This window comes from Atheta coriaria, unplaced genomic scaffold (genome assembly GCF_025399875.1).
Source record: "Atheta coriaria isolate IRGN ID8LTWV9N9 unplaced genomic scaffold, Caltech_Dcor_3.1 hic_scaffold_10_pilon, whole genome shotgun sequence".
NCBI lineage: Eukaryota > Metazoa > Arthropoda > Insecta > Coleoptera > Staphylinidae > Dalotia > Dalotia coriaria.
In genome coordinates, this window is record NW_027045452.1 from 7,817,915 (window position 1) to 7,837,281 (window position 19,367).

At 37.2% G+C, this 19,367-nt stretch overlaps 1 protein-coding gene and 2 long non-coding RNA genes across 4 annotated transcripts in view; 1 reads left to right on the forward strand and 2 right to left on the reverse strand.

Moving 5' to 3' along the window:
- Nucleotides 1–16,793, reverse strand: part of LOC135800138 (uncharacterized) — a 61,308-nt gene extending 44,515 nt beyond the window's left edge. The window contains exon 1 of the long non-coding RNA XR_010550112.1: nt 16,679–16,793. This is a non-coding gene — a long non-coding RNA (uncharacterized lncRNA). The remainder of the gene's footprint in view (nt 1–16,678) is intronic.
- Nucleotides 1–19,367, forward strand: part of ss (aryl hydrocarbon receptor spineless) — a 47,362-nt gene that overhangs the window by 25,304 nt on the left and 2,691 nt on the right. Inside the window, exons 2-5 of one of the 2 annotated variants that reach the window (XM_065313272.1) lie at nt 707–897; nt 18,173–18,273; nt 18,394–18,483; nt 18,621–18,830. In XM_065313272.1, the coding sequence (XP_065169344.1) occupies nt 707–897; nt 18,173–18,273; nt 18,394–18,483; nt 18,621–18,830 (592 nt within the window). Of the gene's footprint in view, nt 1–706; nt 898–17,917; nt 18,010–18,172; nt 18,274–18,393; nt 18,484–18,620; nt 18,831–19,367 lie in introns of those variants that run through there. The other variant, XM_065313273.1, reaches the window with a different exon arrangement.
- On the reverse strand, nt 17,291–18,753 carry LOC135800137 (uncharacterized). Its single transcript, XR_010550111.1, has 4 exons — nt 18,618–18,753; nt 18,333–18,550; nt 17,645–18,267; nt 17,291–17,524 (listed from the first exon to the last, which is right to left on the reverse strand). It is a non-coding gene; the product is annotated as an uncharacterized lncRNA (long non-coding RNA).

Below are 19,367 nucleotides of genomic sequence, written 5' to 3' on the forward strand. Positions count from 1 at the left end.
TGTGCATTGTATAATTATCGTTAATTTTCGGTTATTATCTTCGGTTTTTCATCATGGGCGCCTGAGACGTGCCTTTTTAATTTGGCCATGCTTTATTGTTACGTAAGCAGCGGAGATCTAAATTGCTCGACATTAATCAAAGCATCGTTAGCCTGCAACCACATAACGTTCGGCGTTTGTATTAAACATCTAACCTCACATCTCATCACTAAACATTCCAGAATTTATTCTCATAGTAAAACGTTATGTAAAAACCGGTATTTTTTAAAATTACACGAAAAAGATGGAAAAAGACTAAATTAATTGACTATACATGGAAAAACCGGTATTAATATATGTTAAAAACCGGTACATTTTAAAATGACTTAAGAAAACCGGTATTTGCAATATAAAAACCGGTTTTCTAGGTAATAATCTGTAAAAAAGCGGTAAATTTAAAATTTTGTTTCAAAACTATTTTTTTATATTTCCATGCGAAAGAAAACATAATTTCTGACCAAACTTAAAAAATACCGGTATTGTACTACGTTGTTAACTCCAAATACCGGTTAATTTTTAATTTACTTTAAAACTCGTATTTTTACCATTTCTTGGCAAAATAAATGAAATTACTTGACCTAATATACAAAAACCGGTATTATTCTATCCGGTATACCGGTATTTCTTCAATATTACTAATTTTTCACCCAATTTTTCCCTGTTTCAGCCTAAAACCAACGCCAAAAGACGGCGTGACAAAGAGCAACCCAAGCAAGAGGCACCGGGAGCGCCTCAATGCCGAGCTGGACACGCTGGCGAGCCTACTGCCCTTCGAGCAGAACATCCTCTCGAAGTTGGACCGACTGTCGATACTGCGCCTCTCGGTCAGCTACTTGCGCACCAAGAGCTACTTTCAAGGTGAGTGCATGCGTTGATTATCCGCCTGATCGCCGCTCTGTGTGGGCACCCGGGCACCCTTAAATCGGCGGGACGACGACGACGCATCATCCTCTTAATCGCATTTTAATTGTGCGCGCTTTGTACCTGATGCGCCGTCATTCCAGGGGGATAAGTATAAAAATAGCCCGAGATAAAACTATGTTTTCGTATACTCATGAGTACGATGGTAATTTGTGTGGAAATTATTATTCAAGCTGGTATTTTTGTAATTACATATAAAATATATGTTTTTTAGAAAAGAAAGAAAGAAAAAATACCGGTTAACCGGTTTTTAGTGAACTAAGTAACTCAACAGCATGAAAATGTTGATTGATTATTATTTATGCAGGTATTTTTGAAATTGCATAGAAAAAAATGTTTTCGTGTTTAAAATTAATGAAAAAATACCGGTTAACCGGTATAAAGCGACTTAAGTAACTCAATAGCTCAAAAATGTTGATTGATTATTACTTAAGTTAGTATTTTTGCAATTTTTTACGGAAACCTATTTTTTCTTTACAAATATAAGGAAGAAATACCGGTTAACCGGTTTTTAACCGAATTAAGTAGTTCACCAGCGTGAAAACGTTAATTGATTATTATCTCAGCGTTTCGCGTTGTTGGTTTTGTCCAGAAGTGCCAAAAATGATTACCGCCTTGTCCGTCCGTGGGAGATAAATGAGTTTTTCGGCGCTAGCCAACCGCGCGATACCAGCAACACACACACACAACTCCTGTACTCGCACTCGGTTGTTGTGCCACCGAATGTCCGCGTCCGGTGACGGACGGACAGACAGCTGCTTCAGTGCTCTGGTCCACACGTTAATTTCAACTCGCGCGTCAGTGTCAGTTGGTCCCATTAGAACTACCTACACTCCAGTGTACGAAATAAAAAAAAAAATTCATAAAACACTCGTTTTGGTCAGCCGACCTCACCGAATGGTCAGCCATCAGTCGAATTATAATAATATATAGAAAATACGAAAAACAACGACGACGGCGCATGTCAGTCAATGATACACGCTGTAATTAGGTAATTATGGTTTTGCAGAAGGCATATCACATACTCGTAACTCGTACAAACAACATGTGCCTCAAGGCGGATAAAACCACTGCGCATGCGTAATGTAACGACTTCCATATTTGCATATACGCAAAAACTTAAAAAATACCAAAATAAAAGAAGAAGAAGAAATTTTGCAATTATATACAGAAAAATAAAATTATTTTCTTTTTCTTAAAAAAAAAACCGGTTAACCGGTTTTTAGCAAAATAAGCAAAAAAACTCAAAAAAGTAAAAACCATAATTAAATATTATTTAAACTGATATTTTTATAATTCCATAAAAAAATTTTCTTGTTTAAAATTTACAAAAAAATACCGGTTAACCGGTTTTAAGCAAAAAAAACAATTCAACAAACTAAAAACCATAATTAAATATTATTTAAGCTAATATTATTGTAATTCCATACAAAAAAAATTATTTCTTGTATAAAATTAAGCAGTAAATACCGGTTAACCGGTTTTTAACGTGAATTAAGTAGTATAAAAATGAACAAGGTTGACTTGACTTGACTACTGACGTGTAATGGCATTTAATTGCGCATTGTCCAAATTACCGAGCGCATTCGCGCATAATTAACCGTTGAGGTTATGCTGCAGTTGCAGTTGAAGTTAAGTGAGTTGCATAAGGCGATTTGCATACGTTTTTCATAATGAGCGCTGCGCGCCGCGTGTGCGTTTTTATGTTTTAATAACTTCCTCTCTCGCGCGCAAAGAGGGTGCTTGCGCCTCTTGCAAATTAGGTACCGTCGATGATTTTTAATTAATCAAGCTGCGTACGGATAAATGTCTTACTCGGAATGTCATCGAACGACCTTAATGCACTCATACACGCGTCTTCGACGAGTGAAATTAATGTGGATGTCGCGTGATGGACGCCCTCACTTAAGCTCCATAACAAATAACAAATATCAACGTGTAGAGCAACAAAGTGCATTTAACACTTTTTTTTTTGTTTTTTTTTTCTCTCGTTGATTGCACAAACATTTGACACGTGCGTTTTTTTCTGCTGTAAAATTAATTAAATTATACGTATTGTCGAAAAATAAAAGGAAACCACTCCTGAGTGGCTGGAGTGGAGAATAATGTGGTCGCATTTACACGTCATACGCACTATCAAGCTATTAGAATTATAGAATACGCAGGGGGTTATTTGCATTAATTTGTAATTAAGTTAAGTAATTAGAGCCGTTGTGAGAGCGCATTACCTACGTTCGCTGGTTGGGTTTTATTCGCGGCGCGGCGCACAAACGCCGTTATGTTATGCGGCGGTCGTAAATCCGCCGCCGCCGTGCTTGTTTTTTTTCTTTTGCGTTTTCGGCGGTTATCTAGGCGGCTATCTCGCGTATGAAATACGTACGCACAAATGGAATTCGAAAATTGCGAAGGGCATGACCGGCCAGCGGAGGAGATTAGCGGAGATTTATGAAATCGTGTGGAATTAAAGTTAAGCATCAAAAACTAAAGTTAATTAAAGTTTACAATGCACAAATTTTACGTTATGTTAAACCGGGTATAATTTAAAATTAGATAAAAATAAACCGGTATTTATTAATTTGGTTAACTGTAAATACCGGTAAATTTTGAATTTTATTCAAAAAACTGATATTTTTAAGGTTTTTTGAAAAATTAAAGAAATTATACGAGCAAATGTTGAAAAACCGGTATTGGTTGAATTATAAAAACCGGTATTTCCTATAATTATCTGAAAATTTATTATTTTTTTCAAAATAAAACCAAAAAATGCAAATATCCAACTTTGTATAAAATAACCGGTATTTTAAAACCGGTATTTTAAAACCGGTTATTTTTAAATTTACTTCAAAACCGGTATTTCTCACAATTTCATGAAAAAAAAAATTTCCAAGCAAATATTTAAAAACCAATATCAATTCACCTATAAAAACCGGTATTTTTTATTTTTCCCATTTTTCCATGTAAAAAATGATGATATCGTTAAGGTCTTAGAACTTTCTATATAATACTATACCTATGACAAAATAGTATATTCAAATTTGTTTCTTGTGACTGAAATATGCAGATTTTCATTTTCGGGGCCCGAAATCGAAGCGTAAATAAAGCGCGCGCACACCGTAGGTACACACCGAGCGCGACCCGTGCGGCGTTTTGCGGAAATCGTCGCCGCACGAACAATTTCGGCCTCAATTAACTTATTAACTTCACGTGATAGCGCAAAGTTTAACTAATTAATTTCAAAACGAACGCAACCGGCCGCCAGCACGCAACGCCATGTTTTCGACGATTTATGAACCTTGTATGGAGCCAGACCTCTACGAAAACAAAGTGCGGGAAACACTTCAAAAGATGCCACATATTGTTATCAACAATGGAAAATGGAAATAAAAATAATTAGTAATTTTTGAAGAATTACCTACTAACATCTTAATTTAATTAAGGTGTAAGGAGATGGCAGTAAATTATTTAGGGCTAGGGTTGTTTACTCGTACACAATTGATAGAAATGATATTATTCTCTTGCGAAAGGTATATCAAAACGCTATTATTTGTTCGGAGGTGGTGTGTCCGTCCGGGGTGCCAGTGACTAATAAAAGCAGCGCAACCCTAGCGAGCTGGAAACGTCAGCGGGTCTCTGAAGAGATATATGGACATTGAAATAGAGAACTATAATATTTATACTGACCCGAAAGTAAGGGTAAAAGTTTATTTTCAATAATTAAATCGAAAAATATATTTTTTTAAATTTTTTTGTTTGAAAGTTGAATTTTTTTAAATTTTTTCCTAAAATATTTAAAAATATTTATTTGTAAAAATTTCTATAATACCCTGTATATTTTCCTGAACCCAAATATTTATAAAAATTATATATATTTTTTTAATTTTTCAATCTAAAATTAAAATTTAACTTTTTTCTGTAAAATTTTAATTTTCTAAATTTTCCGTAAGGCCCTGTATAATATCCGCTACCACACGGCAGTTTTCGGGCGTGATGGGAATAGAACAGATGGCCGCCGGTGGCGGTGCCGTACCGGACGAAACCTCCCGGACTCGATATTTACCGCATCCAGGTGAAAACGAAATCAACGAGCCGAAACAATGCGGCCGGCGATATATATCTAACAGTGCATTACCCTACGCCGCTGCTGCCAGGTTGGCGAGGCCGAAATTATCATGGCACGGACAGAAATAAGACAGATTATGTGCTCAGTTAGTTAGGGGGTCGGTTAATTCCCGACCTGCCGGCGTAGGTGAGTGCGGAACAGCCGGGGGTCGTGAGCTTACGAGCTTGCCGATCCGCGAAGGGGAGCGAATCGACAACATACATACACACACATATGCGGAATTGCATTTGGGAATGGGCGCAGTGGCGCAGATATTATAGATATTGCCACGAGTGCGCATAGATACTCGGAGCGTGGATGGATATTGTGTTATAACTCACGTTTAAATCATTCCTGTGACAGATACGCACCGTCATGTTTCGCATCATTTGTTTGAATGGGAGAGAATTATCCGCTATTATATACCAATTACGGGAAGTAAAGTTTTATTGAGCATTTTATTGAAAAATAGTTAAAAATTGGTAAAGAAAGTTGTAAAAATTAAATTTTACGCATTTTTTAATGTGAATTTTGGCAATAACTCCGCCATTTTTAATTATTTCTGGCTGAAATTTTTTATAAGTGCAGACTTTTTATATTAGCGTATATGTACTAAATTTCATTTTAATATGTTTATAAATATTGGAGAAATTAATTAAAAAAGATAAAATTTTTGTGTAATTTCAAAATTTGGGCACAAATTTTTCATATTTTTGATCATAACTCAGTCAGTTTTAAACAAATTTGGTTGCAAATTTTTTTCCAAGCGTACAATTTACCCCCACATAAGTTCTCAAAATTGTCCTTAATATTATTTATAAATATGTCAGAAATAAATTATTTAAAATGCAAATTTGACGCATTTTTACATTTTGACCAAAAATTTTCTTCATTTTTGACCATATCTCCGTCATTTTGAATCAAAAATGACTGAAAATTTTACTACGCATAAATAATAACTGTATTTTTATAATAACAAAATTTTATTCCTGTACCGTAATTAGTTTTTAAGATATTAATTAAAAATAAGCCGATTTTTGACTAAATTTGAACTTTACCCATTTTCATGCTTGTAAATAGCAAAAAATGATACTTAATGTAAAATGCTTAAAGCACCCATTGTCGTAGCAATGCAAAAAGTGTAGAAAAACGCTGATTTGCGCAAGAGACTTAAACCTGCGTGGGTCGTTTCAGCGTTGTCCATACGTCCGCGCTGCGCGCGTATATCGGCGACGAAATCTCCGTGGCTATGGACCGCGTTTTAATGAACGCTACTCCGATTTATTGTTTCTGTTTGTCGATATCGGCGCGTTTGCACGTTTTTACCGCAGCGTACGAGTATTTACCAGCGCTCAGACACTTTGCGCTTGCAGCGCACACAATTCACACTCAATTTCATTTCATTTACAAAAATAAAAACAAAAACAAACAAATTAAAATCATCCAATAAGCGAAAACAATATCTAACTTTATATAAATACAGATCAAAGTAAATCATGTGTGGAATAAAAAAATTAATGATTTTACGTTTGAAGTGCAATAAAATAAGAAGCGCGGAATGTTTGTTAATGAGGAACCTGCGCTCCGCGCGTTCGCGCGCCTCAACCCTTTTTATTTATCGTTATGATTCGGCGTATCGTATCTCTTCGCATTTGCAAACGCGCCCGGGCTCTGCGCTCGGGTGTCGACCTTTGTTTATTACCTCAAAAAGAGAAAATCATTAAAGCGATTAAAGCGAAATAATTGAATGCCGAACATCGCACATCAATTATTTCGATTAATGATGTTTGCATTCCACACACATTATTTATCTCCCTGCTTTTTTATTACTACAATAAATAGCAACAATAATAATTAACTTTAATGCCTAGACAGTCAAAAATTCAATTTCACAACTTTTTGACTTTTTGAGTAAATTTTTCTTCCCATTGTGAAAATGGGAATAGTGGTGTGCGCGGTGGTGAATTTCTGCAGCGCAGCGAGGCGGCGGCGGCGGCAGCGAACCCCGAAACGATCAATAGTCGCAAGGTGAAATGTCCGTCGCGAGCTGGGCTCGCCTCGGCGAATATCCAATTCACCAGATATATAATTAGAATGTATCATTAAAATGGTAACAACGGGAGTTCCTCGGGCGCGCGCGCCGCCGCCGCCGCCGCCGCCGCTTTAAAAGGCTCCCCCATTCGGCCAGTGTCCGTCCGGCGTCGTTCGCCATTCGTCTCCGTGCGCCCCGTGGATCGATAGCACTCGTGTTTGCAATTACAATCTTAGATAATGTGCAGTGAATGCAATCGAAAAAGTCTATTAGCCTATTAACCAATTATCAAAACAGCATTTTATCAACAAAAAATCTCAAAAAATATTTGATTTTGTTTGCATTACTAAAAGTTTTGCAAATAGTTAATGTTTTAATTTTATTTTGGGAAGAAAACGAGAAAAAAGCATTTTTGGCATTAAAAAATGTGATTTTTTCGGTAGATGGCACTGTTAATCTAATAATTTACCCAAAAACATCTCAAAAAATGTTTAGTTTTATGTGCATACCTAATTTTTTGCAAATATTGCTTGCAATACTTTTATTTTGAGAAAAAAATGACAAAATTCGTATTTTAACCTAAAAAAACGCGTTTTTAACCTTAAAATTCTAGATTTGTTGGTAGATGGCGCTACTAATCTATTAATTTTTCCCCAAAAATCTTAAAAAATGTTAATTTGTGTTTGCATCCCCTAAATTTTTGCAAATATTGCTTGTAATACTATTATTATGAGAAAAAAATGATAAAAATTCATTTTTAACCTCAAAAAAACAGCAATTTTGTCAATAGATGGCGCTATAACTCAATAAAAACATTTGTTCCGACAGTAGTTCAATCTGCAATTGAAAATACAAGATGGCCCCCACCCTTACACACATTGCGTGCAAGAAGATCATATCGGCGGCTCTCGGAGACGCAAACACGTCCGAACACGCACACGCATTGTTATAAGGAATATTACATTGAGGAGCACTTTCCGCTTTCGCCTTCCTTCATTTCTCCTCCTTTCCTCTTCTCAAATCATTCAAATATTCAAAATGTTAACAAAATTAAATTCTCAACATTCAACATAAATAAATAATTACCTACTGCTTTACGAGTAATACTAATATTAAAACCCAAACAGAATTTTCTGTACGCCGGAAGCATCGACAGCATTTAGTTTTATGTCCGTGCCACCCGACAGGAAATGACATTGAGTCACCCTTAGAGAATATTCTCTCCAAACAAAGCAGTAGGTTCATACCTTAGTCATAGGAAAAAGAAAACTGAAAATTTTCAGTTTACTAAGAAAAATATCTGGTAATCAAGCAATCTGAGCGCGAGGAAAAAAACGAAAGAAAAATAAAGGCGACTTAATGTCCTGGAAATTAACGAGACAGAGATGGAATGATTAATAAACGATTTGCATAATTTCAAGGTCTGTAACATTAGCGCGCGCGTACGAATACATCGTAAGTATATTTTTTGTAATATTTATTTTCTTGACTTGCCTCGCCTGGGCAAGGGTATTATTTTCCATAAACGATTACTGTATGTGTATATGCTGCGTTTATAAAAAGGGGGCTGGACGATTAAATGAGTTTATAAGTAGCATTTTCATAATTCGGCGCATAACAAACTACCATAATCGAATAAACATTTATGAAAAAAAATAATAAACATAAATTTGTATGTTTAAATATTTAAAAGTTTAAAAATTATCATTCATTAAGATTTAGGGGTGTAAAATACCGGTATTAATACAGGTATACCAGTATTTTTTTTAAAACCGGTATTTTTATTTTGTTATTTAAATTTTTATTTTAAATTACGCTTAGATTGAAAGAAAAAATATTTTTTCAAATACCGTATTACCGGTATACCGGTTATTTTTCAAAAAATAGATATTTTTACCTAAATATTTCTATTTTTAATTTAATTTACTGACTAAATCCATCAAAAATTAATTTTACAAATACCGGTTATACCGGTAGACCAATATTTTGATTATAAAAAAATACCGGTATACCGAAAAACCGGTATACAACTAAAGACTCATACTTTTTTAAAAATTTTCCAAAAAATCTGCTTTAATTAAACTTTTAAAAATTTTCATCCCCTAAGAGTAATCACCAATCAATTCCCCGGGATTTATTTACTGGTCCACGTGGCGGGTGGTAAATTCAAGTGCAATAGCTCGATAAACGCATTAATACAACATCAGCTCCGCAATTGCATTATAATAGCGACTCCGATTGACCCGGGCGTGTGCAGCGCCTATTGTGCGCGTCTCCACAAAAGGGGGCTACAAAACCCAACCAACAAACCACCCCAAGCATGCATGTGTGTGCATTGTGAATGGATCCGCTATGTCACAACTTTAACCATACACATGTAATGTTTACATTCACAATTCGCGCCGGTACATTAGTTGCTCGTTAATCCGTGTCCGCAATGAATGAACACACACTCACACAACACACAATATGCTATAAAATCTATCTATGGTCAGTGGTCACTGGATGACCAATTTCTTGGATTCACATGCCTAGGGGATGGAGAGTGATATTAATGATAGAATTTGACGTTTAGATGAATGCAAGAAGGTCTTAATCTTAATGAAAGGGTAAATTTTATTGGCACATTCGGCGCGTATCGTGTCCCACGGTTGTAATTGTAACAATTTTCTTATCAAGACCGTGTTTACCCACCATTAATGTAATGAGTGTAATACTTCTCTAATTGGACAATTTATAAACTTTGCGCAAGAGAAGAAAACCGAAAGCAATTAAAAAAACAAAACGCATTTTAATTCCAACTTTTAAAAGGGTAGATAAATGCTTTTTATTACCAAATTAAAAAGTATAGTTAGTATTAAAGTATAGTATTGTAATCGTGTGTAATATACTTTTTGCACACACAGTGAAAACGTTTCGTTTTGTATTGGAGTGGATTGGATCGGGTGCGTGTAAAGCGCGGCTAATAAATAATAAACGCGCTAATAGTATATTCGTGTTGCGATGAATCTCGACGTTCATAAACTATGATTTGCATACTAATGAATCAGGCACAACTAGTGCTCATTGTTGCGCTGGCGTTGGCGCGTTATGTTAGGCGAGCTATCGAAAGTTATTCAATCGTCGATAGGTGTATGATTTATTGTCTTGCGAGAGGAAAAAATCTAAGTACGATATTTACGAAAAGTACATAGTATTAACTTTTATTGTGGATATTATTTAATCTTGGAATATGTTTCATTATGGTTTTATGTTCATTTTTATATCGGGAATAAAATACGCGGGGAATAAATTTCGTTTCGTATTTTTCAACTGAAAAAATGATTTTTTTGTTTAAATTCGTGTTTTTAAGCAAAAAAATATACAAAAGTGATTAATTTTTAATAAGTAAGACAATAGACTTAATTTTTTACGAAATAGTCGCAGAAATTTTAAATAAAACAAGAATTTAGTTAAAAAAACATCGAAAAACAATAAAATCATTAAAATTTCACGTTTTTATGCAGCAAAACACCAATTTTTAGCGATAAATCAGCGTTTTTAAGCAATTAAACACTACTAAAACACATTATCTTTAATTTCAAACGCAAGTAAACTAAATATGTACTTGTAATTTGTAGTATTTCAAAATGCAATGTGTTCTAAAAGTTTTAATAATTAAAAAATCATACTTTTTTCAACAAAAACCTCGATTTTTTGCGGAAATCAGCGTTTTAAAGCAAAAAATCACAGAAAAACTACACAAATTTAAAAAATTAACACTATTTTCTCCAATTTCCACAAAATATCCTTAAAAACTGACCAAATAAAAAATGGTTCTATTAAAATTTTAGCTTTTTTTCTAAAAAAAACTTCTAATAATTACAAAATACCCAAATATCCCACAATATCCAATTCGGTGAGTGGCGCAAATCTATCACTATCACCATCAAGCAATTCTGACATTGCAATTCGTACAACTCCAATTTCCACAGCACTACTCTCTACCATTGTGCGCCCCTGTGCCCTTTATTCTTTTTTCGGGTGGATTTGTCTGCGATCTTCTTTGTCAATGCGCGAGCCTACACAAACACAACCACACATACACCAACATCTACTAATACTAAACCTAGCAATATACCTGCTATGCTTATGCTTAAATGTGCCTGTGTGTGGGTTGTAAGACGTAACTACATTTCGGGTTCGCGTGACTCGCGCATATATTCCGGGGCGCACGCGATGGGGTTACTCCGTTCGTCGAATTCTGATTGTGCTGTGGCGAATGGCGAACGGTGGCCACGTGCCATTGTTTTCCCTGCGGCGGCGGCGGCACACACGTGCACACGGGCCGAAGGACATAGAAACGCGAAATAATGATAGCGCACAATGTGCGGTGTGGAACTGCGCGCGGAAGACAGCGAAACAAAAGCGAGCGCTTACTTTTTTTCCTTCTGTCCACCGCCACCGCCACAAGCTTTGTACTTGCTCGTACTCGTACAAATGCTGAAAGTATTTCAGCGTTTGACAAAAATAAAGCAAAATCCAAAGTCGTTATTTTGTTGTGTTGTGTTGTGTTTCGCTGTGTATTGTGCGCCATTCCAGGCGGAAATTATAAAAATGCAATTTGTGTTTCTATAGCAGTGGTAGTGGTGAAGGTAGTTGAAGCCGTAAGTCAAAGATGTTTATAATTTACTGCCGACGTTGTGGCGGCGGCAACGGCGGCATTATCAGGCGCAGTAGCGGCCATGTTGGGAAAGTAAGAGAGCGTCGCGACGCCGGTCTGCCGAGGCCGGGTGGGGCTCCCGTCGGCGGTTGCCATTGGCAACCATTGCGAATGCGGCACATAAATTTGGCGACCCACCATTTTAATCAAAAATTACATTTTATAACGATCAATATGTGTCGTTGAAGTTACAGAGCGCACACAGAGGTTGAAATGAAACAAACAAGTAATTATTAAATCTTCGGTCGTAAATCTACGCACGCCTACGTAAAACCCGCAGCAGTAAAGTGTTCACTTACTGCTCTCGCATCCACACGAGTGTACGAATCGTAAATTTATCGAAATGCCCGTAGATATTTAAAATAATGAAGACGTCTCAATGATTTACTCTCGCGCACATGATTACGTTTCAATTAGTGCGTCTTCTCAACAGATGAAATCATTACCAACATTAGTTTACTCGTAGTTTATAATGAGCTGCTTTTAAAATGAAAAAAAAATAAATAAAATAGTAGTATTTATATTAATTAATAACTGGCGTGTGGTTGAGGTTATGTTTCGCGTGCTATTGTCGCTGTATTTGATTTCGATAACCGCGCGCGTAGCTTAATCGCTGTCATTGGAGCGCGCGCGCCCGCCGGCGCCTATGACAGCCCATTCATAATGGTGCGGACTTCATTATTTGAAGATTATGCTAAATATCGGCGGCGGCGGCGTGCGCACGGTAGCACACCGATGGGAATTTGCATTTTTCAGATAAAAACAGCCCCGTGCGGAGCGCACAGGCCGAAAAATATATACATTCACATATAACACAAGTTGGGCATTAGCATTCAACGAACGCCATCGATCACGTACACATCAGGGATTACACAAGTGTATTTTTAGGTTAGATTAGGTTATATTAGGTTATGTTGGATGTATGCGCATATACAGTGTGTTGTGTTGTTGGTTGTTGGTTGTGAGAGAGGATTGAAAGTTGAAGATGAAAAATTCCTGAATAATAATGCGCATTGGTAATAATATCGAATATGTGAATATTGAAATTGAGTGCGCTCAAGGGGTTCTCGGAGCGCCGAGCGCATAAATGAATTATTAGCCAGCGCGGTCGTAAATAACAATTAGTTCGCCTGCGCGCGCGTCTTTGGTGTTTGGTTTAGTTTCGTGCGCCGTCGTCGGCTTGTTAATGCAATGCAAACAAGATGCGTTCTCTTTAAACATTTGTATTAACGAAGCTTCATTTGGAATATACACTATAGCCTCGTTTTAACAAAACAAAAACTCTATATAACGTCGAATTAGAAGAAATTAAAATAAAAGTTAAAAATTACATTGGAGGGCTTATGTTCGGTGCGTATACCGCAAGTCCAACATTGGCATACTACAAAATTTAATACTGTGTAGCCTGAATTTAACAAAAAAACTCGGTATAACGCAAAAAATGATAAAAATTAAAGAAATTTAAATAAAACTTGAAAATTTGCATTATAAGGCCTATGTTCGGTATGAATACCGCAAGTCCAACATTGGACAACAAAATTTAATACAACGTAGCCTCGATTTAACGAAAAACTCTGAATAACGGTTAAATTTGTACAATTTGGTTGGTTTATATCAATTTTCTCGTTATAGCTTTACAGTTTCTCTGTGTAACGACGCAAAATATTTTCATTTCCTCCAATTATGAGCTAGAATATTTTTTCTGCTGGCATGACATCGATGGTAACATTTGAAATATTGTTGTAATTATGATCCCAACATCCCTACAAATTGCAATGCAAATTTCTATAACTTAAGCACGATTTTTCAGCTAATTTGTTGGGGTGCACGTTACGTTACAACAAAATCATTTAAACATAACACAAGTGAATACAACTGAGCGACGCGGAATTCATATTTAGACTACAAGAAATATTTACCGGCATTTTTCCAAGAGTAATAGAGTTTATAACCAACGCAAAAAAAGATTAAACAAATACCAATCCGCGTTAAATCCTAATATTTGTTTATTTTTTTAATTTCTGATGGTTACACTGTATTTTCTCTATAAAATTACGTAAAATTAACTAAAACTAAAGTTAAACTCACATTGCGTGTCCACCAAATACCTGACATACCTTCAAAGGCGATTGCACATTGTGCACGTGGCCGCGCACGCCATTGCGTGGACTCCGCGTATTTGTGTGCCCCGACACAATTCGTCATCGAACCCGCCGCCATCCATGGCGTTGGATAGCATGCAGAAATGCGGAAAACAGCTGATCACCTCACACCTAACCTATATTCACCTCGTCTAGACACGAAGTCAACACCACATAACCTATGTTTTGAGGTTAATGTTAAATTAGCATATGTTTTACATACAAATTCTCCGGCAACGTTTTAAAACTTAATAAATTCGCGTTGCCTACGGACGCAGATGTTTTCTCTAATCGAGAGGGGTGAAGTCCGGCCGAAATCCGTGAATACGTGAATATGAATCGCTCGACTAATTAAAAACTCACAAACTGTATAACGTATTAATATCCACGCGTACGTAATCACCTTTTAACATGCGCCGCAACATCTGCTCGAGTTGCTTCCGATTTCTGATCGTGATCACGATCACCATCAGAAAATAAGTATTCATTATAAATATAAAAATACTACATACACGAAAATAATCGCGAAATTAAACTTAATTAAAATAACGCGCGCCGAGAAAACGTCTTATCAGTCAATTGCAAGCGCCGGCCACGCCTCATTTATGTAACCCTTTGATACGCATCAAAGTGGTTAGCTATGCATAAACCAAGGGTAGAAATTTTTAGTTTTGCGCATGCGCAATACACATTTCACCCTATTTTAGCATCCGCAGATTGTGATTGGATACAAAAACATGAAGTAGAAGCAAACAAGATGAAGAGATGCGTAGAAAACGTCGCAGGAGATTACTTCAGGTTGAATGTTGTGAAGGCAAGGTTGTCGCTGTGTGTTTCTCGCGCCAACACCCTCATGGAGGTCGATGGCTATCTGCGCGTAATTTAATTTTACATGACTTTCCATGTGTGGAAGCAGTCGAGTAGCCCCGACATCCGATACATCTCCGCGCGCGTATTTTTACGAAACCCTATCCGATCAAAATTCAAGATGCAAATATTTACCTACCAATACAAAAAAAATGTTGTTTTTGTTGTTGTGTTAATTATGTATTTCTCAACTTATTTTTGTTTTTGAGGGTGAATTTGTACACATATTTGTGCCATACCCCTAGCACCGGAGTTGGGGGGTGGGGGTGGTGGTTAGGTAGGCTACCTTGTTTGGTATTATTTATGGGGCGGTGGGGGGTGGGGTGATAGAATTTAACGATTTAATCAACGGATTTAACACACTGACTAGAAGCAGCCCGTGAATGCATACATCCACTAGCTAATGTGTTCATTTCAGTTACAATGAATACTTTAACTACGAATTTTAGCGAATGTATGCATTGACTAGTAAATGTATACATTTACTAAATGTATGCATTGACTGCAACATAGCCATCTCCTCACTCTCTCTCTCTCACAAGAAATATCAATATGTTTACTGTCCGGCGCTAAGGGACAACTTAGTGTCCGGTGCTAAGGGACAGACATTTTCGTTCATTTGGTGGTACCTACTAAAATTGTTTAAAAAATCTAATAATATTCTACCATTTTACGGATAACAATCAAGTACTACTTGTATCTTTGAATGCCACTCAAATGTAAATGAGTCTGGTGAGTCTCTTGGTCGGGACGCGTTTCTTTCTTATAGGTGGTATATTGATTAGAGGAAAGCTTCGGCCGGGTAAGCGGCGGAGCGGCGGGCAGCAGACGTCGAGTCTGCCGGCGCTGGCTGGAACGCGGCGGGCGGCCCCACGGTATTGATCAAATAAATAAGCCTCCCATACACGCACACACAGCGCCACTATATCACGTTTCTCGCACGAAATTAACCATGCCGAAAAGCGATGCCCGAAACGCCGTGATAAATAAGAACGGCAGCCGCAGAGTAATAAATATGAAGCAAACCGAAATCGAATTTCGAGATCAATCCATAAATATGCCAAACGTATGCAACTCAACTCACAAAATACAAAGTTACACGAATGTCAAATGTCAAATGTCAAAGTAGGTACAATGATCGTGTGTAAATATAAATTGTGTGATAATAGTGGCATCAATCGAAATATCAAGGTGTAAATATGTGTTGAGCACGAAATAACTGGATTTACATGCGCGGCGGCTATACTTATGTAGTTCATAAATTATTAATCGTCATTCTTGATTGAAACATTATGGAAACAAACGTATTCACTCAATTTTTTCTACTAATAATATTTGCGTAGGTTATAATTCACAAAATGGCGTAGGTTGCGTCATTTCCGTGTATTGCGTATTTTGCGTAAGTGAGCGTGACGAAGATGACGATGATGTTCCCGATAGTTGCACACAAAACACACTCTATTATGATATTTACTGGTTGCATATGTTTCGTATGTGTAAGCATAATGATGCTGCAACTTACTGTGCGTGTAGTGTGGGTTGTCTACGTTATACGTAAGCATGATGATGCTGCAACTTACCGCCTGGGCTTTGGTGATTGAATAAAGGTTAATGGGCTAGTGATTCCGCGTGACAGGTGCATTATTAATATAAATGATCGCGCTTACGTGCAGTACGTTTCTATCAACTCAAAGTTGTGAATTGTGAGCGTGTTATGTTTACTAGTAGATATAATGTGTGAATGTATGTATTTCTGTGTGTGTGTAGTGTTTGTCGTCGGGCGGCCGTCAAGGGTGCATTAGCGAGCCGCATGCAGGCGAGCAAACACGAGCGATGAATTGCTAATGTGAACGCGGAACAATAAGCTTCACACCTACCTTTATGACATAATAGACGCCGTCGATCTGCCTCCCTGGGACGAAAAGTCAGCGCACTGCACAGCACACACACGAGATTCACTAAGAGACGCCATTGTCGCGTTGCAGGATTGCTAACGCTGCCAACTTAAACAAATGACAAATAACCGTCGCTTCGCTACCACTAGCGCCCCCTATCGTGAATTTTCATAACGTAAATGACATTCAAATGTTAAAAACTTAAAATAATGTTTAAAATGTGTTTTAGGGTTGATTATAATGTTTCTGTGTGTGAAAAACAACGCCAAAGTGAAAGCGATTAACATTTTATGCATTTATTCCGGTTTCACGCGGCCGGGAGAGCCGCGCGCGTGAAAAAATAAGATGAAGAATGGAAATACGAGCGGGACATAAATTACCAGATCGTTGAGTTAGTTATGTGCGCGTGCTAACAGGGCGTTGAATATATTATCACACACTGCGTGTGCATATCTGCATACAGTCTGTTACAAAAACAAAAACTCAACCCTCAAACATTATCATTTAACTTGTGTTCTGTGCGAATTGTAATCATTACATTACTTTGCATTATCTTTTTGTATCGCTATGAATGTAACAATATAACAATACGCAAGTAAAAGAATAAAAACTCACGCGTTGAAAAGGTTCTGATGCTTTTTGAATACAAAAAATTATTGTTGCGTTGTGTATTCATCGATATAATTTATCGCGGTCGCCCCTCGCGGGGCGCAAACGTCTTGTTACTGGTAGCCGCTATTTGTTAACAAATCCATTCGTATTCACCGCGAGGCTTGTTTTACCAGCGCTCAAAAGATGTTTTTCTTGTCTTCAAAGCTTCAGTATACTCTGAAACAACACAAAAAGTATTTTAAGAAGTCTAACCTTGAAGAAGTCGTACACTAGCGCCACCTATCGCACAAATAAAAAAGATGATTTATTATTTGCTATTTAATTGAAATAACTTACAATTTGTTCCAACACGTTTACTGCAATCAATGTAACCGTAAATTATTCAAATTGCCAATGCACTAACCGTTGATTTTTATTACGGCGATAATTAATATTTTAATTAATCATTAGAGTGTGTATATCAGCAACCAGCAACACACATATCTAATCGTAAACTGCACTGCGAGTGCTCTGGTGTTTATTAATTCATATTTGATGGACTTGTAAACGCACGCATCGGCGTAAAGAGAGCAAAAAAGCGGCGCGCACCGGATTCCCGTTTAAAAGCGCATCTATATCCGAGGTGCATCTCTAGACTTTTTTCACGGTCGCCGGACGGTCTCACTAGAGCATATCAGCATGCCGATAACGTTAATTAGTCGGTAATTGCACATTGTTACACGCAGTGCTTCGACTAACATTCTGTTTTCTCGCAGTGCAGAAAATACACTTACTTATACTCATGTTGTGCTGGTTAACATAGGCAACCCAATATACATATTTTAGGTTATGCGTAGTAATGTGGGGGTTGTTTTGTGTTTGCAGTTGTAATGCACAAAGATAAAGAAGACAGCGGTACGTTGCATCGAGGGCGCGAACTGACTGCATTCGATCACACTCCATTAGACGGCGAAATGTTCCTTCAGGTAAGAGATAAAATATTAGCGTAGCATGCGCATACTTGCCGCATAGTTGGGAGACGAACCTCTCGTGTGTTTCGTTTACATGTTGCGCTCGGTTAAAGTTAAACTGGTGTTATATTACAGGCATTAAACGGGTTCCTAATGATTTTAACATGCGAAGGCGAAGTGTTTTTCGCCACGCACAGCATAGAAGGCTACTTGGGATTCCATCAGGTGTGTGTTTTAATAGCGTGCCCCAATGCACTTTCCTACACACCACACTCTCACTTTCGTTTCTTGCCTTTTCAAAACATAATACAACACACACACAACATAACCTATAAGTTAATATTAATTTTTTTTCTTACCAGTCGGATATAGTGCATCAATCTGTGTATGAATTGGTGCACTCTGAGGATCGCGAGGAGTTGCAGAAGCAGCTCATGTGGAACTCGTTCCTGCCGCCGGAGTCGGCCAACATCGGCCTGCAGGACGTGCTGCTGCCTGACAATTGCCACATGCTCGAACGCAGTTTCACCGTGCGCTTCCGATGTCTCTTAGACAATACTTCCGGCTTTTTGGTGAGATATGCAACCAGATATACACTAAAATATTATATTACTAGCTTTAACCCTCGGCTTCGCTCGCGAATATCTAAAATAATGAAGTTGCTTCCGTACGCGTCTGTAGTCACAGAAGAAGTAACAATGATGTAGAATGGCGGGAAGTTTAAAATGGCTGAAAGTATAGTCTATGGAAGTATAGTGTACAGTCTCCATAGTGTAGTCAATTGGATTTGATGTTGACGTAGCTGTAGGTAATACAGTGTGATAATACAGTGAGATGGTACTATAGTACTTAGGTTTGAGCTTCATTGCTGGAATGCTAGATGGCGTTAAAGTAGTCAAATAGCCAGATGCAGAAGTATTATTGGCTAAACAATTTCTTTATTTTATTTTAAAAATAATTTTTTTATAAAATAAAAAGTAGCCTATAACCATTCGGGGACCACTAAGAATATGTGTACAAATTTTCATGATGATCGGTTAAGTAGTTTTTGCGTGAAAGTGTAACAAACACCAGGACTTTCGCATTTATAATATTAGTAGGGAAGGGAT